Source organism: Mobula hypostoma, chromosome 5 (genome assembly GCF_963921235.1).
Source record: "Mobula hypostoma chromosome 5, sMobHyp1.1, whole genome shotgun sequence".
Taxonomy (NCBI): Eukaryota; Metazoa; Chordata; class Chondrichthyes; order Myliobatiformes; family Myliobatidae; genus Mobula; species Mobula hypostoma.
The window spans coordinates 141,609,300-141,628,478 of NC_086101.1; the positions used below are offsets into that span (position 1 = coordinate 141,609,300).

Genomic DNA, 19,179 nt, shown 5'->3' on the forward strand with positions numbered 1-19,179 from the left:
TAACTATAGAATTGTCCTGCTGTTACATTTGATCTTTGGCAAAAAGAATGTCACACAATATTGGGTCGAGCAGGCCTCTTCTTCCAAGAGTGTCTCGAAATATGATGCCTGTTGCTTGTTTTTCTTGAATAAACACTTTAATATCCACTAGCTTCAGTATCTCTCTGTTGACTTTGTTCACATTATAACACAACGCATGGGTTTTCTGCAGGTCCTTCAGTTTCTTCCCACAGTCCAAAGACGTACCAGGTAAATTAATTGGTCATTGTAATTTGTCCCACGATTTGGTTAGGGTTAATCGGGGTTGTCAGGGGTCGTTGGGTGCTGTGACTCGAAAGGCTGAGAGGGTCTACTCCAAATTGTATCCCGAAGTAAAATAAATTATCAGAACAGACTTGTTTTGAGGCCATCAAGACAATTGTAGCAGCAGAACCAACGACAAAGTATATGAATTGAATTGAACTGAATTGACTTTATTTTTTACATCCTTCACATACATGAGGAGTAAATATCTTTAAGTTACATCTCAGTCTGAATGTGCAATGTGCAAATTATAGTAATTTGTAATAAATAATATGTACAGTAAGACATACAACAGAGAAAACATATAGTTTAGAAATACAATTGGGTCAGCGTAAATTAATCAGTCTGATAGCCTGGTAGAAGAAGCTGTCCTGGAGCCTGTTGGAGATGGCTTTAATGCTGCGGTACTGTTTCCCAGATGGTAGCAGCTGGAACAGTTTGTGGTTGGGGTGACTCGGGTTCCCAATGATCCTTCGGGCCCTTTTTACGCACCTGTCACTGTAAATGTCCTGAATAGTGGGAAGTTCACATCCACAGATGTGCTGGGCTGTCCGCACCACTCTCTGCAGAGCCCTGTGATTGAGGGAAGTAAAGTTCCCATACCAGGCAGTGATACAGCCAGTCAGGATGCTCTCAATTGTGCCCTGCAGAAAGTCCTTAGGATTTGGGGACTCATCCTGAACTTCTTCAACCGTCTGAGGTGAAACAGCCAGTATGTACAGACCAAGTGAGGTCTTTGGTGATGTTCATGCTGAGGAACTTAAAGCTGTTCACCCTCTCAACCCCAGATCCATTGATGTCTCTAGGGATTAGCCTGTCTCTGTTCCTCCTGTAGTCCACAACCAGCTCCTTTGTCTTTGCGACATTGAGGGAGAGGTTGTTTTCTTGGCACCACTGTGTCAGGATAATGACATCTTCCCTGTAGGCTGCCCTGTTATTATTTGAGATAAGGCCAATCAATGTAGTATTATCTGCAAGTGTAATTAGCAGATTGGAGCTGTGGATGGTGACATGGTCATGGATGTACAGAGAGTAAAGGAGGGGGTTTAGGACACCTGGCCAGCTCCTGTGTTGAGGGTCAGAGGGGCAGAGGTGAGGGAGTCCACTCTTACCACCTGCTGGCGATCTGACAAGAAGTCCAGGATCCAGCTGCACAAGGCAGGGTGAAGGCTGAGGTCTCTGAGCTTCTTGTCGAGCCTGGAGGGAATTACGGTGTTGAATGTTGAACTGCAGTCCATGAACAGCATTCTCACATCAGCATCCCTCCTCTCCAGGTGCGTAAGGACGGTGTGTAGAGCTGAGATGATTGTATCATCCATTGGTTGGTTGTGTCAGTCGGTGATTCATAGGGATCCAGTGTGGGTGGTAGCAAGCTGCAGATGTCTTCCTTGACCAGCCTCTCAAAGCATTTGCTTATTACTGAGGTGAGTGTGACAGGACGTTTGTCGTTCAGACATGTTACCTTGGTCTTCTTGGGACAATGGTGGATGTTTTGAAGCAGTAGGGCACTCTACACTGGGAGAGGGAGAGATTAAAAATGTCTGTAAACACACCTGCCAGTTGTGCCGCACATTCTCTCAGTACCCACCCTGTTGAAGGGTCTCAGCCTGAAACATTGACTGTTAACTCTTTACCATATATGCTGCCTGGCCTGCTGGGTTCCTCCAGCATTTTGTATGTGTTGCTCTGATAAGCTTCCCATTGAATGAAAATAATCTATAGAAATGTAAGTATTAACTGTATAGAAGTAGCCGATGTTGTCCAATGAGGTCCTTGCTCTGCACTAGGCTCCTCCCACTCGACTTGATCTCACTTTATCAGACTGTTGTACAACATAGACACAAGGGATTCTGCAGATGCTGGAAATCTTGAGCAACACAGAAAATACTGGAGAGACTCAGCAGGTGCTACAATATCTATGGAGAGAAAGAAGCAGTCAATATTTCAGCTGACACTCTTCATGAGGACTGAAAAAGAAGGGGCCAGAATAAGAAGGTGGGGGGGAGGGGAGGAGAACAAGTAGGCAAGTGGTAGGTGAAATCAAATAAGGAGGAAAGTGGGTGGGTGAGGGAAAGAAAGGAAGTAAGAAGCTGGGGGGGTGGAATAGGTGGAAGAGGTAAAGGGCTGAAGAAGAAGGAAGCAAATAGGAGAGGATAATGGAGCATGATAAAAAAAGGAAGGAGGAGAACCGATTGAGGTGACAGGGATGTGAGGAGAAAGGGGCTGAGAGGGTAACTGGAATGGGGAATGGAAAGAGAGGGGAGGGCGAAGGGAGTAATTAATCGAAGTTAGAGAAATCAATGTTCGTGTAGTCACATTGGAGGCTACCCAGATGAAATATGATGTGTTGCTTCTCCAACCTGAGTTTGCCCTCATCATGGGAGTAGAAAAGGTCATGGACAGACATGCCAGTTTGGAAATGGGAGTCAAAGTGAAATGGGTGGCCACAGGAAGATCCTGCTTTTGATGGCAGATAGAATGAAGATGCTCAATGAAGCGGTCAAGTCTCAGCAATGTGGAGGAGCTGGCACTGGGTGGCATCAGATACAATAGCTGACCCCAGCAGACTCACAGGTGAACCATTGTCTCACCCAGAAGAACCGTATGGTGCTCTAAGTTCTGGTGAGGGTGGAGGTGTCGGGGCAAGTGTAGCATTTGTCACACTTGCAAGGATAAGTGCCAAGAAGAACTAATGGACAAGGGAGTCAGGTAGAATCAGGTTTAATATCACTAGCATATGCCGTGAAATTTGTTAACTTAGCAGCAGCAGTACAATGCAATACATGATAATATGGAAAAAAATAAGTAAATCAATTACAACAGGTAAATATATATGCATATTAAATAGTTCAATTTTAATTGTGGAAAACAGAACAAAAGTGAGGTAGTGTTTCATGAGTTCAAAGTCCATTTAGGAATCGGATGGCAGAGGGAAGAAGCTGTTTCCGAATCACTGAGTGCATGCCTTCAGGCTTCTGTACCTCCTTCCTGATGGTAACAATGAGAAGAGGGCATGTCCTGGGTGGTTGAGGTCCATAATAATGGACACTACCTTTCTGAGGCACCGCTCCTTGAAGGTAACTTGGATACTACGGAGGCTCGTATCCAAGATGGAGCTGACTAATTTTAACACTTTCTGTAGCTTCTTTTAATCCTGTGCAGTAACCCCCGGACCAGACCATGATGCAGCCTATCAGAATGCTCTCCATGGTACTTCTGTAGAAGTTTTTGAGTGTTTTAGGTGACAAACCAAATCTCCTCAAACTCCTAATGAAATATAGCCTCTGTCTTGCTTTCTTTACAGCTGCATCGATATGTTGGGACCAGGTTGGATCCTCAGAGATTTTAACACCCACGAACTTGAAATTGCTCATTCTCTCCACTTCTGATCCCTCTACGAGAATTGGTTTATGTTCCCTCATCTTACCCTTCCTGAACTCCTCAGAGTGGTCCCTTTGGAAATACCAAGTTCTTTATGTCTCGAAGCTGTTGACCACCAAGCACCCATTTTTGCACTAATCTTTCCATAACCCATTTTATTCTCTCGATCCTATCATAAACTTCCCCAACACCAGATTCTACCGCTCATCTACACTAGCGCAATTTACAATGACTAGTTAACCTTGCAACGCACACGTTTGGGATGTGAGAGGAGACTGGAGCACTGCAGGGTAAACCAACCCAGTCAAAGGACGAATGTGCAAAATCAACACAGAGAGCACTGCAGGTTTCTTTGGTGAACTGAAAATTTGTACAATACTGATAGAATTTAGAAACAATTGGCATCCCTACTGCCCTCAGGCCATTTGAATGATCCCACAATCTTTTGATTTGTGTAACTCAGAAGAGAAACTTACTAAACCCTAAATGGCCCATTATTCTTTTTCCTCAGCTACTGTGCTCTATGCTTCATCTATGAACCAGAATTTGAATTTATCTGACACCTTTTAAGCAATAATATGTCTCAAGGAGTTTTCCAGAAGTTTTGAAGAGAATTCCGGTTTACCACCACAACAGCTGAAGGCACAGCTATCAAAGGCAGATTTATCAAAATAGGCTATCCACATGAGATGCGTAGTGGAGCATAAGATTGCAAGGAAACAAAATACAATGGATTCTGGTTAATTGGGCATCTGTTAATTAGGACAGTTGCTTATTTAGTACAACTCTTAAAGAACAAAAAAAAACTAATCAAGAAAATGGCTGGGATTCCATTTGTTTATTTGCTGCTTAGTGGGGCAGGAGATTGTTGCCCAAGCTTTTAACTAGTGTCAGTTGCATGCACTTGTATGGCCATTAAACTGCATTTAGAGCGGAGAGTTTTTAATTAGCATTGGCTGAGTGTATTTGTGTTTAAAAAGCAGTGATTTTTGTTACTGATACTTTAGTTGGTGAGAAATAAGCAGTAGGACAATTTGGAAGTATTTTGATCGATGTGGTCTCAAACATTCAGGCTTGGAGATGCCAGAAACGATTGAGTGTGACAATGAAATAATTTCACTACTTCAACAAGTTCCAAACTACGAAGAATTTGAAGGTATCAACAATCATCTTGAAAGTTACAAGGTAAATGAAGATTTGGAAGATGCAATCATCGAAAGCATTGTATGAAGGATGTCCATTATCTGAGTTAGATGACTGTGCTGATTTTGTTAATTTACAGTCAATCAAAAGAACATGGCAGTGTACTCCCTGGATGAATTCAGCCATCAATTACTAATACTGTAGTAGTATTGTTAGTGTTCTAATTTGTTCTGTATTTCATTCAAATATATAATTTGTTACTCAGTTAAATGGTAGTTTGTCTTTTTTTATACATTTTAATTACTTCCATGAAATTTTGGCTAATTGGAGGCAGCCGTTTAATTGGACCAAAATGTACCTGCAAGCGCTCAGCAGCTCAAGACAACACTTGTAAAGATCTGATAAAAGGGTTTCTACCTGAAACATTAGCTCTGTTTCTTTTTCCAAAGATGTTGTTTGACCTGTTGACTGTTTCCAGCATCTTTGCTTTCCAAATCTCCTGCATCTGCAGTTTTTTAAAAATATATTTTTGTTTAGACGGTTGCATGATTGGAGGAGGTCACAGAGATAGAGAGCAGTAAGACAACACAGAAATTTAAAAACAAGCATAAAAATCTTAAAATTGAAAAAAACTAACTAGAGGCTAGCATGGGTCTATGAGCACAGATGTAACCTCCAGGCTGATCAGAGCACTAGGTGAGAGGGTTTATAGTTATAAATAAGGGACAGTTGCAGAACAGTTCCAGGCTGTGGCAGGCTTCTGTTCCTGTAAACTCTGTAAACCAAAGTCAGAAAGTGGGAAATGTAGCCACAAACCAAGTTCTCACAGGCTGAAGAGGCCTGCAAGCCTGCAGCAGCCAGCAACTTCATTCCATTGGTCGTATGTACACAAGTTGAGCATTTGTAACCTGGAGAGGCCTGTGGTTAAAACTAAGGTGCGAGGGAAGTTATTCCTGAAGTGGGTGGTGAACATCCGGAATTACCTACCACAGAGGGTTTTACAGGTTGATCATTGAGGGTATTTAAAGAGGAGAATTGAGTAGGAAAGTGACAAGGAAGAAGAGTAGGGGCCTAGGGCAGATCAGCCATGTTGGACAGGCTGGATGGGCTGAGTAGCCTGTTGCTGTGTTCTTGTGAGAGAGGTTAGTGTAGCCAAACCTGTGCTCTACAACAGGCAGCGTTGACACTGCTCCATTTGCAGGTAAAAACCGCTGCCGCTCTTAGCGGGATTGGATCGGGCACTTCTGCAATCTCCAGGGGGATTCGTCCAGGTTGGATAGTGGAGGACGCAAGGGTGCCCATTGATCCCTAATGGGGAAACGTGAACCAGAGGTCGGCTCCATCACACCACTCCATTTGAAGTGTCGAGCTAGATTAATAAAAATGAGAGCAGAAAACGAACAGGTGTTCAGCACCCTCTGCTTGCATTTAACTGGTCTCCTCTTGAAGCTGTAGGAGTCTTGGATCCCATGCTGCAAGGTTCAATCATCCCAGAGGCTCGTGACTATGGGCTCATTTTCAGGGGACTCTGTAGTTTGATGCTTGATGTCCTCAATGCTGAACACCCTCCACGGCTGTGGACTCATTTTTGGGGAGCCTGCAGTTCACTTTCCATGTATTTTGTGTTTACTCTTTTTTACCATTTACGCAATTTGATTGAGGCATGGAACTAGCTATGCACATTGTGGCCTGCAGCCATTGACACAGCACTGAACTGACTGACTTGGGGGTTGTGGCTCTGGAATCATTTTGGGGACTGTGGTTTTTTTGTTTAATGTTCTGGGTGTTATCTGCTCACTTTTTGCTGTTTGCATGATTTATTCTTTTTTTGCTTGTTGGGCATTTGATCTTTTTCTCTGTGGGGTTTTTCTCTGAACAGGTTCTATGGTGTTAGTTTCGTGGCTGTTTGCAGGAATACAATCTCATGGTGTTTAATATAAACACAAGAAAGTCTGAAAATTCTGGAAATCCAAAGCAATACACACACACAATGCTAGAGGAACTCAGCAGGTCAGGCAGCATCTACGGAAAATAAATAAACAGTTGACAAGCAACACACATCAAAGTTGCTGGTGAACGCAGCAGGTCAGGCAGCATCGTTCCAGGCCGAGACCCTTCGTCAGGACAATTCGTGCAGAAACCCTTCTTCAGGATTATATGCACTTTGAACTTTGAATGCGAAGGAAATCCCAGTGGCCAATCCGCTGCCATGGTAACCGAGGCCCTCCGGGTCATGTGGTGGAGGCTCGGCGGCGGCAGATCACGTGGTGTGGGAAAGGCGGCGGCAGATCACGTGGTGGGTGCTCGGCGGCGGCAGATCACGTGGGTGGTTGCGGAGCGCTTGTTGGTGTCATGGATGTGACTGGATTAGATGTCGCGGTGGGAGCAGGAGCTGATAGCTGTGCTGGAGCGCGGGCGGTGAGCGTGCAGCTGTTGCTGGCTCAGGCCCGCACCCTGAGGGCTGAACTGAAGAACTTGAGGTGAGGGAGCGGGACCAAAGCGAAGGGGGGTGGGGTCTGCGGCCTCAGACAATAGTCCCGGTTGTAGGACGCTCTTCACGCCGTTCCCGAAGGTCTACAATCACAGAGCACGGAAATAGGCCCTTGTGTCTAACTCGTGTATGTTGGTCAAGGTTTCTTCCTGAACTGGACCTGCATTTGACTCATATCCACCCGAACCGTTCCTATCCATACACCTGTCCGATTTTTTTGGAATGTAAATAGGAAGTGCCAGTATGCACAGCGTGATCCACAAGCAGCAATGTGATAAAGCAAAACAAAACAGAATGGGCTGCATTTGTGGGGCGAGAAATGATTAGGTAACTTGGATTGAAGACTGTTTGTCAAAACTGAGAATGGAACTGAATAAACTTGGTGAGCTGCAGTCTGTGATGGGATAAAATACTGGGTGGCTAAGGGAATTAGTTGTAAACAAGGGTAGATTATCATTCAGTGAATGGGAGCAGTTATTTAGCGACAAGTTAGACAAAAGAATGAGGTAGTTATGTACAGGAGGAGAAAAAGGGGCGATTTCTGAGGGGCAAAGCCATCCATCACTTGGGTGGTCAATACCTGATGAGGAATCAGGTCAGCATGGTTTTGTAAGTGTTCAAAGTAAATTTAATGGCGAAGTGAGTGTATGTCACCGTATACTTGAGAATCATTTTCTTGCAGGCATTCATAGTAGAACAAAGGAGTACAATAGAATCGATGAAAAACTACACACAAAGGCTGACAAGCAACTGGTGTGCAAAAGAAGACCCACTGCAAATACAAAAACACAACACAGATAATAAATAAACAATATTGAGAACATGAGCTGCAGTGAGTCCGTAGGTTGTGTTCAATAATCAGTTCGGTGTTGAAGTGAGTGAAGTTGTCCACACTGGCTCAGAAGCTTCATGGGTGGAAGGTAATAACTGTTCCTGAATCTTCTGGTGTGGAACCTAGGGCTCCTGTACCTCCTTCCCAATGGCAGCAGTGAGAAGAGAGTATACCCTGAATGGTAGGTGTCCTTGTTGATGGATGCTGCTTTCTTGAGGCAGTGCTCCTTGTAGATATCAATGTTGGGGAGGGCTTTCTGCCTGTAGGCTTTGCTGTTATAGGATGTTGGTGTTTCCGTATCGGCCCATGGGGCAACCAGTCAGGATACTCCACAATGCATCTGTAGACGTTTGTTAAGTTTTTCGATGACATGCCAGATCTGTGCAAATTTCTAAGAAAGTAGAGATACTGCTGTGCTCTCTTTGAAATGGCACTTGCATGCTGGTCCCAGAACAGATCCTCTGACATGATAATGCAAAGAAATTTAAAGTTACTGACCCTCTCCACCTCTGATCACGTAATCATGTCCAGGAGTTCATGTCTGATGAATCATTTTGACTTTTTTTTGAAGAGCTAACTAAGGAGATAGGTGAAGGTAGGGCAGTGGAGGTTGTATCGATAAATAAATAAATATGGATGTCAGTGAGGCCTTTGACAAGGTCCTGCTTGGCAGGCTTATCTGAAAGATTAGGTCACATGAGATTCAGTATTGGCTCATTGTTAAGAAACAGGTGATGACTGAAGGTCATTTCTTTTCCTGATGGCTTCTGACTATGGGGTGCTCCATGATTCAGTGTTGGGACCTTTTACTCACTATTTATGTAAGTAATTTGGATATGATTGTACATGGTATGATTAGCAAGTTTGCTGATGCAAAGTTATAGGTCTTGTTGATAGTGAAGCAGTTTACAATGAATTATGAGGAGATCTTGGTCAGTAAAGAAGATGAGGTGAGATGCAACAAATAAATTTCAACTGGGTCAAGCATGAAGTGGTGCATTTTGGACATTCATACCAGGATAGGACCTCTACAGTGGATGGCAGGATACAGACAAATGTTGTGGAACATAGGGACCTGGGGCTACAAGTGCGCTGAAAGTGGCCCACACATAGACAGGGTGGTGAAGAAGACATTTAGTGTATTACCCTTCATCTGTGAGGACATTGAGTTTAGGAGTAGGGGCATTATGTCCATGTTATGTAAGTAATGACACACTTGGTGTATTGTGTACACTTCTGGTCACTCTGTTATCGGAAAGACATTGTCAAGCTGGAGAAGGTACAGAAGGGATTTACGAGGATGCTGCCTGCGCTAGAGAACCTGATTATAGAGAGAGGTTGAAGTATAGGAGATTGCGAGATGACCTCACAAAAGTTCATAAAATGAAGAGTATAAATAAGTCATATTCTCTTCTGAGGGTTGGGGAGCTACAACTAGTGGATAAAGATAGGGGATAGAGATCTAAAATACACCTGAAAAGTAACTGCTTTACACAGAGAGGAATAGGGGGTGGTTTCTGGAATGAGTTGCCAGAGGATGTGGCCAGGGCAGCTCCAATTATAACAATTAAGAGACATTTGGAAAGGCAACTGGTCCTTTCCTGAAGGGAAAGGGCTCTGAGAGTTTGTGTTGAATGTAGGTAACTGGGACCAGCAAGGGGTATGCTGTGGTTGGCACAGTCCAGCTGGGCCTGTGGGTCTGTTTCTGTGCTGTTTAACGGGCCCAGTCCAGAGCTACCAAAGAGGTAAACAAGGAATTTAAATAAATCTATAAGCTGAGGTAATATTACATGATGGATGACAGGAATCAAAATACCTGAAGTTACAGAATTCAATAATGAGCCCAAAAGGTTGTAATGTGTCCAGAACAATACCTCATTTTCTGTCTGGGCAGGATGGAGTCTTATTAGCATAATATTGAACTCTACAACTTTAGGTAATGAGGTTTCCTAGTTTGGATCAGTCGTTCATCCTATCATACCAGCTCATCTTTTTTTTTAACCGTATTTCCCTCTGGGAGTGGAGGATATCCCCAGCCTGAGTTGGGCCTGTCTTTGCACTCTGCATTTCAAATCTCACTCATTCTTTTGTCCTTGTTCCCTCATTGATCAACTAATTCAGCTCATCCTCATAGTTACCCCAGTTCTAACACCATGATTACCCCAATATTAACCTGTCAGGCACGTCCCCCTCTCCGTAGCTTTACAAACTTTTGTTTCCTTTTCAGTTCTGATGAAGGGGTTTCAATCTGAAGCATTGATTTTGTTTCTTCCCACAAATGCAGCCTGACCTATTGAGCATTTTCAGTAGTTTCTATTTTTGTCTTGGCTTTTGATTATGGCCATTTTTTGTAATGCGATTAAGACTAGATGCTTTATTGATATTGACTAGAAGATAAACCTTGCCTCCGGGACTATTGATAAAACTGCCCCATTCTTTCATACTGTGGCCCTGGAATATTTTATAATAAAACAGATAATGCTTAAAAAACTCGGGCTAGACAGCATATGTGGAGAAAGAAATGGGGTAGCAGACCTTTGTTAAATATCCACATCTTCATTTTTTAAAATTTACTAGAAATTTTGCTCATTTGAGAGGGCAGATAGCCTTTTTTATCTTGTTGACAGTATAGCACCACTTCTACTCCATTGGAGTTTCAGTCTGAGTAGGACAGAAACCTGATGTAGAGGAACAAATGAAATTGGTTTGGGTATAGGTTGGTTATACTTCCAATTGGAAAAGAGGGATTTATTAATTGCTTAAAAATCTCAGAACTGCAGATGCTGAAAATTATTTAACAGGCCATTAACCTGAAACATTAACAGTTCTCACTGTACAGATCACAAACAAAAGAAAATCTCCAGATGCTGGGAATTGGCTTGGCCCAAAACATCGACTGTACTCATTTCCGTAGATGCTGCCTGGCCTGTTGAGTTCCTCCAGCATCTTGTGTGTATCACTCACTGTACATATATTGCCTGACTTGCTAAATCTTTCCAGTATTTTCTGTTTTTATTTGATTCTTGGATTGCCTGGTATAATCGCACTCTTATTTTGCTACCTGTGTTTCCAGCTAGTTTGAATGGAATGCAGTTTTCTTTGAAGTGACATTAAACTGAGCCCCATCTGGATATAAAAGATTTTCTGGCTGCCACCTTGAAGATCATTAGGGCATTCCTTCCAATTACTTGGTTATACCTTGAACCAGTATCCCAAAGAAGATAATCTATTTCTAATGGTTAACTAATAAACTGCTGGAAGAACTCACTAGGTCAAGCACCATCTGTGGAGCATAAAGAATGGTTGACATTTAGGGTTGAGACTCTGTATTAGGACAGATGTTAGATTGTGAGACTTTTAAGCAGCCTGACCTACTGACTATATTCAACTTTCTATTGTTTTTATTCCACTTTACCAGCATCTGAAGTGTTCTTTTTCATTACTGTTTGTGGACAAACAGGTCACTTTGAACAGATATTTAGATTCTGGAATGCATTTTGACAATTGCTGTGTACAAATTGTTGGATATTCTTCACTAGATTAAAGTCATAACTCCATCTTAATACTTCCATTTGTTGTAAAATGGATTAGGATGACCTAGGAAAAGATAAGGGAGGTGCTCGGTAAATGAAAGTATTTCTGAAAATACAGTCAGTTCTGTTTTTACTTATATTGAACACACTCTCTGATTAATGCGTTTCAAATTTTATTAGCTCATCAACAAGAGAAAGTCTGCAGATGCTGGAAAACCGAGCAGCACACACAAAATGTTGGAGGAACTCAGCAGGCCAGGCAGCATCTATGGAAAAAAATACAGTCAACGTTTCAGGCCAAAATCCTTCAGCAGGACTAGAGGAAAAAAAGCTGAGGTGTAGATTTGTAAGATTTGTGTGTGTTGCTAAAATTTTATTAGGTAGCTTTTGACCAGTAACTTGAACAAGGAAACCTAAAGGTCAATAAAGAGTTAATGCTGATTTTTAAAAAATACAATTAGTTGAATGTGAAATTGTTTTGCTGCATTTGTTTCAAAAATGGTTCTGTACAAGTATGTTGGCTTCTGGTCCTCCAGATATCTCAAAAGCTTTCTTCCGTGTAAATCTAGCCCACAATTTTTCAGCAACACTCTGTAAATGGAAACAGTTTGCTCTTCAACAGTGCTCTTCTTCCAGCAAATCATTCCATGTCCATCATCTCCTCATTGGTGTTCATGGTGTTGCTTTGGCCTTGGAATTCCCTATTCCGAAAGGCCTTCATACTCTTCTTTTAAACATGTCCTTTATTATATTTTTAAAGGAGCATTTCCCAGCCCTTCGTAATATCTTTATAGGCTCAGTATCTGCATTTGTCAGGAATTCCCGTCTTTCTTTTTCTAAAGAGACCATACCATATGCAAGTTGTTGAAATCACGCAGTGGTGCTCTAAATGCATTCTAGAATCAAAATATCTGTAAAGTGATCTGTAGAAAGAATGATGCATAGCAGGTGGAATTCTAAAGGTTCCCTTAACACTTCTTGTAAGGTAATCCTTTTGTTTAATGTACTTTTTCTTTTTGTATTGTGTATTATACTGTTACAAAATTGTCTTATTACCAAGTCTTCAGACATGGGTAACTTTTAGATTAATTCAGAGTTGTTGATTCCTTTGCAAAGGAAGAGTTGCTCTGAAATGTATCCATATTGCTAATGATCTCTTTTAAATATATAAAATCTTAGGCAAGAAGTTAACAAAGCTGTTCATGTACATAAGAAATCAATTGAAGATCTACGAGTTCTCTTGTATAGTTTGAAAAGAGGATCTAGCCAAGCTGATGTGCCCATCCATAATGATGTTCCCACCAGAAATCAACAATCTCTATCTTTGGAGAAAGGTAAGAAATTATAATTAGCTAAAGTTCTAATTTGAAAATTAACCTCTATATTCCTTAACAGCAGTAGAAAAGTACATTATTTAATATTATCAAGCATTCATTAGGGCGCATTATGGTTTGTAGTATTTTAAAGAATGATTCATATTCAATAAGTCATAAAATTAGTCTTTGGTATCTGTAGGATGCTGGCCATAGATGGAGCCACTGTTATCACAGGAAAGCAGCATCCATTATCAGAGATCCCCATCAGCCTGGGCTCTTCTTGCTGCAGCCATCAGGAAGAAGGTACAGGAGCCTCAGGATTCACGCTACCAGGTTCAGGAGTAGTTATTAACCCTCAACCATCAGGCTCTTGAAACAGAGAGAATAACTTCACTCAACTGAACTATTCCCACAACCTTGGTGTCACTTTCAAGGACTTATTACTTCATGTTCTTGATATTTACTGCTCATTTCTTTATTATTATTATTTTTGCTTTTTTTCTTTCTTTTTGTATTTGCACAGTTTGTGGTCTTTTACACATTGGTTGTACATCTGCCCTGTTGATGCAGTCTCTCATTGATTCTATTATGGTTATTAGATTTATTGATCTACCCACAAGAATAAGAATCTCAGGGTTGTATATGGTGACGTATATATTTATGCGTTGATAATAAATTTACTTCGAACTTTGATAACTAGGGATGAAAAAGCTATTAACTTTAATGTAGAATTTAATTTTGGCTGTGGTGAATTATTTTTATTTGATCTGCTGGCCTTTGGGTTATCGTTTTTAAAAATCAGAGCAGACCAAATAATATTTGTCAGTCATCATTCTATTCCCAGAGATGGAGATGCAGTGCTCTTGGCATCTTCTGGACGTGTTGACATCTTGAACAGTGCATGACAAGCTGCTCGATCTGCTGATCTATCCCAGGCCACCAAACAGAGCTTTGACCATGTCTAGATGACAGGCATGTGGCTGCTCCATCATTTTAGCTCTCAACCTGGATGGTACAACAACTCTCAATCCCCATGCAAGGGAAACCCCATCGAGGGGAAGTTCATCCCAGTGCTGGTAAGAATGGAGGAACTGAAATTTCTGATGCACATTCCAGCCATTTTGGGTTGCCGTGTAGACTTGAGACAATGTGGGGTCTTTTCTGGTTTCCCTCTGGATCATCTCTGCTGTAATAAGGAGACTTTCAATTTACTATAGGGAGATTATGTCTAGAGGATTAAGATTTCAGCTATTTCCTTATCCAAACGTAAATGGGACAGTCCATCAGTATTTCTGTGATTAATTGTCCTCTTGAATGCACTCTTGCAATTGTGTCCTCAGAAAAACAGAGCCCATCTCTGCACTCATGTTGCTGCTGTCTGGAATGAAAATGGACACTTGTGATTGATGATCAGTAATGATCAATACAATACTGGTTTAAACGTTTTACACCCCGAACCAGGCTGAAGGCCTCTCTCCTAGAAAGCACTTGAACTGTGACACACCCTTTGTCCTTGTGGCAGCAACCACTGCTTGAATTTTCTCAGTGCCCTTGTGTAATTTTTGTGCGTCATTGGTGTGATCAGGAAGTGATGCTTGGTTTAAAAATCACTTGCTGCATCGTGCTCTGAGCCTACAATCTACTAATTTTTTTAATGCTGTTTTGAGATTTTGGAGATGTTGCTTGTCATACTACCAGTAATAGTGAAGTCATCCAGGTAACACTGCCTGGGAAGCCTTACAGCATCTGGTCAATAGCTTTCTGCCAGAGTACAGATGCTATTCCAAAAATAAGCCCATTACAGCCCTTTGTGAGTGTTTATGGTTTGAAATTTGTTAGACCCTTCTTCCATCTCCATCTGTAGGTAGGCCTCAGCTAACCGAGCTAAGTCTACGTTGTTGAAGAGTTTCCCTCCAGAAAGCTTTACAAAGATATCCTCTATCCTGGGTAGAGAGTATTGATCTACTTTCAATAATGAGTTGATGGTGACCTTAAAATAGTTACAGATTTTGACAGATACATTTTTCTTAGCTACTGGAATCACTGGCGTTGCCCATGGGCTCCACTCAACATTGAAAAGAATTCCTCCAGCCTCCATACTATCTAGCTCACTGGCTGCATTATCACAGATTATCTAAAGAACCAGTACCTTAATTAATTCCCTTTCAGCTGATTCTTGCAGTGGATGTGGCATGCAAATAGTGGATGGATCTCCAATCAAGTTGCAGTTGTCTCAGCCATTCAATGCCCCACAATTCTGACCCTCCTGTTTGTATCACATACAAGCCCAATGTGGTTCATTGGTTGAAATGAATTGAATTGACTTTATTTCTTACATCCTTCACATACATGAGGAGTTAAAACTTTACCTTATGTCTCTGCCAAAATGTGCAATGTGCAAACATAGTAATTTATAATAAATAGAACAGTCAGCGTGACATAGAAATACACTCAAATCAGCGTGAGTTAATCAGTCTGATGGCCTGGTGGAAAAAGCTGTCCCAGAGCCTGTTGGTCCTGGCTTTTATGCTGCGGTATCGTTTCCCGGATGGTAGCTGCTGGAATAGATTATGTTTGGGGTGACTCAGGTCCCCTATGATCCTTCAGGCCCTTTTTTCACACCTATATTTTTAAATGTCCTGAATCATGGGAAGTTCACAACTACAGATGCGTTGGGCTGTCCGCACCACACTCTGCAGAATCCTGCGATTAAGGGAGGTACAGTTCCCATACCAGGCCGTGATGCAGCCAGTCAGAATGCTCTCAATTGTACCCCTGTAGAAAGTTCTTAGGATTTGGGGGCCCATACCAAACTTCCTCAACATGAGGCGCTGTTGTGCCTTTTTCACAACACATCTGGTGTGTACAGACCACGTGAGATCCTTGGTGATGTGGATGCCGAGGAACTTGAAGCTGTTTACCCTCTCAACACTAGAGCCATTGAATTGGGGTTAATAGGGATTCCTCCTGTAATCCACAACTAGCTCCTTTGTTTTTGTGACATTCAGGGAGAGGTTGTTTTCATGACATCACTGTGTCAGAGTGATGACTTCTTCCCTGTAGGCCACCTCATTGTTGTTTGCAATTAGGCCAATCAATGTAGTGTCATTCCCAAATTTAATTAGCAGCTTAGAGCTGTGGGTGGCAACACAGTTGTGGGTTGTTTTATTTCACAGTTAGAGCTGTCATTCCCTCAGGAGTTATCTTGTCTCCAGTATAAATTCTTAGTTGAGCCAGTGTCCAATTCCATTTTGATGAATATGCCACACACACAAAAAATACTGGTGAACACAACAGGCCAGGCAGCATCTATAGGAAGAGGTATAGTCGACATTTCGGGAAAAGTGGTCTCGGCCCGAAACATTGACTGTACCTCTTCCTATAGATGCTGCTTGGCCTGCTGCGTTCACCAGTATTTTTTGTGTGTGTTGCTTGAATCTCCAGCGTCTGCAGATTTCCTCGTGTTTGCGTTTGATGAATATGCCGTTCACTTCTGGCCACATTGCTTGTCTCCTCTCCGATTTCACATTGTAAGTCTCTAGGCTGTTCAGTCCTGTGTCACTTTCATCATTATCAGACTTTTCATCAATGGCATGCAGATTTAGTGCTCTTTTTGAAACTGCAACTTGATTTTTATTTTATCTTTTTCTCTTCTCTGTGCAGTCCATTTATTTTTGTCTGTCCGACCTGCTTTTAGTATGTAACCTGTATTGGGCTGGTGTTTGTGAGCCCCTGCCACAACAACAACACATTTAGTTCAGCCAGGACAGTTTCTGTTTAGCCATTGCAATTTTGTTCATGCTCACTTTCATTCTTGACTGCAACTCAATTGCATCTCTGGCTGTTGTTTCTATTGATACAGTGATTTCAACTGCTCTTTTAAATGTTTTAGTTCAGAGCCGTTTTTGATTGCTTTCTTGTAAGATTCGACAAGTGATCTCTGAGTGCATCATTAAGCCCATTATTGAACTGACAGTGCTCAGAAAACTTCTTCAATTCATGTAAACTGAAATGGACTCTTCTGCCTTTTGATTCTGTTTATGAAGCCTAAAGCATTGTGCAATCAACAATGGTTTCAGTTCTAAACATTCCTCTGTTATGTTCACGATATCAGCAAAACTCACTTTGTCTGTTTTGGTTGGAGCAGTCAAACGCCTAGGTAATTGCACTTAGCAAAACTGGCATTCATTTCTCATTGGCTATTCGATTTTCTTTAAAATACTGATCAATTTGTTCAGTATGCATCACCCAGTTACCTGTTGTGCAGTCGAATGCATCTGTCTTTACGATATTACTGAAATAATAAACAGGCAATGGGCTTGGTCTTTCTTAACCTTCTGTAATAGTTAAACCTACTAGGTGGTCTCAGTGCCTTACATTTAACAACTCATTGCACAGTCCAAGAAGCTTTATGCATTAGTAACTATTGCTATTATTGTTGTTTGTTTTTCGTGCCTTCTGACACATGGGCAGCCATTCCTGCCACTCCTGTAGCATTTGACTTTTTTTATGAGCCCTAGTTGCTAGCTCAATGTTCAATCCAGCATGGATGGAGAGCATGCAAAGAGTTGACCGTATTCAAACCTGGGACTATTCGCCTTGAAGTCCAGTGCTGATGCCACTTCACCACTGGCCGGCTAACTATTGCCATTATGTCCTTTTAACTCTTGACTTGTTCTACCTATCCCTCCCACGCTTTCTCTCCAAATTATAATTTAACTGGCACCCCTTTTTTAAAATTTTGATGAATGGCCAAGACATGAAACATTGACAAATTTTCTTTATGTAAACACTCTCTGACTTGCTGAGTTTCACAGCATTTTTTGTTTCATTTCAGATGGTATTTGTCTATGTTGCTGAAGTGGGTTTGATTGCTGAAGTAATACGTCTTTGTACTTGAATTGAGAACTACTGGTTCTTTTTCCAAGTACCAGAATAAAATTCTATACAGCAGGGTTATCATGGTGTCCTTTGTCCTATGCCATTCCGCCTCTGTTCATGTAAAATAAAGAACGACTAAATAAGGAATTAGGATCTAGCGAGAGGAAACTGCATGTATAAGATTTAGGTTGGGTTGATTTTGAAGAAAATGATGTCCTTGAGTATGGGTTGGGTTGCATTAGGCTGGGTCAGCTGTAAATGTATAAATGATGTTATACATTTAAAAGTACTTTGGATGTTAGTGGTGGCTCTTAAATCCTGGGTGGCGTAGTCACATATCACATGCCTTGGGTGAACCAGGACTCTGATAGTGATTTTTGGGTATCAAAATAATAATTGTCTGAGGGCACATGTAGTGTTTGGTTAAGTTTATTGATTTAGTGGTCCTAGATTATAACTTTAGGATATGGGTCCTCACTGAGTTATGAATACTCAATTTAGTGGATTTCCCATACATATGAGCATTTGTGGGACTGGCGGGATGAATGGGCCTACATTTTTCTGGCTGTGGGTAACTTCTGCTGAGTGGGAACAGGTCATTTTTTGCATGGCTTCTCTCAGCAACCCTTCCTGAGCAGCAACAACTCAGCTGTCGAACTAAGCTAAGTTGCGCATTGAGCAGACTCACTCACTGAGTTGTTGAGGCTGGCCAGCTGTCACTCTTCCTGAACCACAGCAGGTCCTATCCCACACACGAATTTTGCTTATTTCCAATGTACGAACAGTTCTCAGGAATAGAACCTGTCCAAACCTGGGAACCTATTGTATAAACATTGGTGGAAGCTTTTACTTTGTGTGAACGTGATTTCAAAATACAGCAATGAGTGACAGTTATTAAATCTATAAAATGAACTGAATTAGAAAGCCAGATGAAAATAGAAGATTGAAATGAGGGTGTGTTTTTGTGGTTCTAATCAAAATACATTCTTAAATCACATTTACTGAACAAATTGTAACAAATTTGACATGGCCTTACAGAGATGTAAAAATGTAAAGTTTTCAATTTGGAGAACTTTGTATGCAGCTGCAGTTATAAAATTCCATACCTGTTGGTCAATGATAATTTTCATATATAAAGTTAAAAGTAAAGTCATTTTTATTATCAAAGTACAAGTATGTCACCCTATACAACCCTGAGATTCATTTTCCCGTGGGCATACTCAGCAAATCTATAGAATAATAACTGCAACAGAATCATTGAAAGGTCAACCAGAGTCAGAGTGCAGAAGACAATAAGCT

General features: G+C 41.5%; 1 protein-coding gene across 1 annotated transcript in view; it reads left to right on the plus strand.

The window, feature by feature from the left end:
• The first annotated feature begins 7,136 nt into the window (after positions 1 to 7,136).
• The window catches only part of trmo (tRNA methyltransferase O), a 38,217-nt gene continuing 26,174 nt past the window's right edge, over positions 7,137 to 19,179 (plus strand). Inside the window, exons 1-2 of the mRNA XM_063049105.1 lie at positions 7,137 to 7,307; positions 12,863 to 13,017. Coding sequence (XP_062905175.1) covers positions 7,180 to 7,307; positions 12,863 to 13,017 — 283 coding nt within the window. The 5' untranslated portion in view covers positions 7,137 to 7,179. The remainder of the gene's footprint in view (positions 7,308 to 12,862; positions 13,018 to 19,179) is intronic.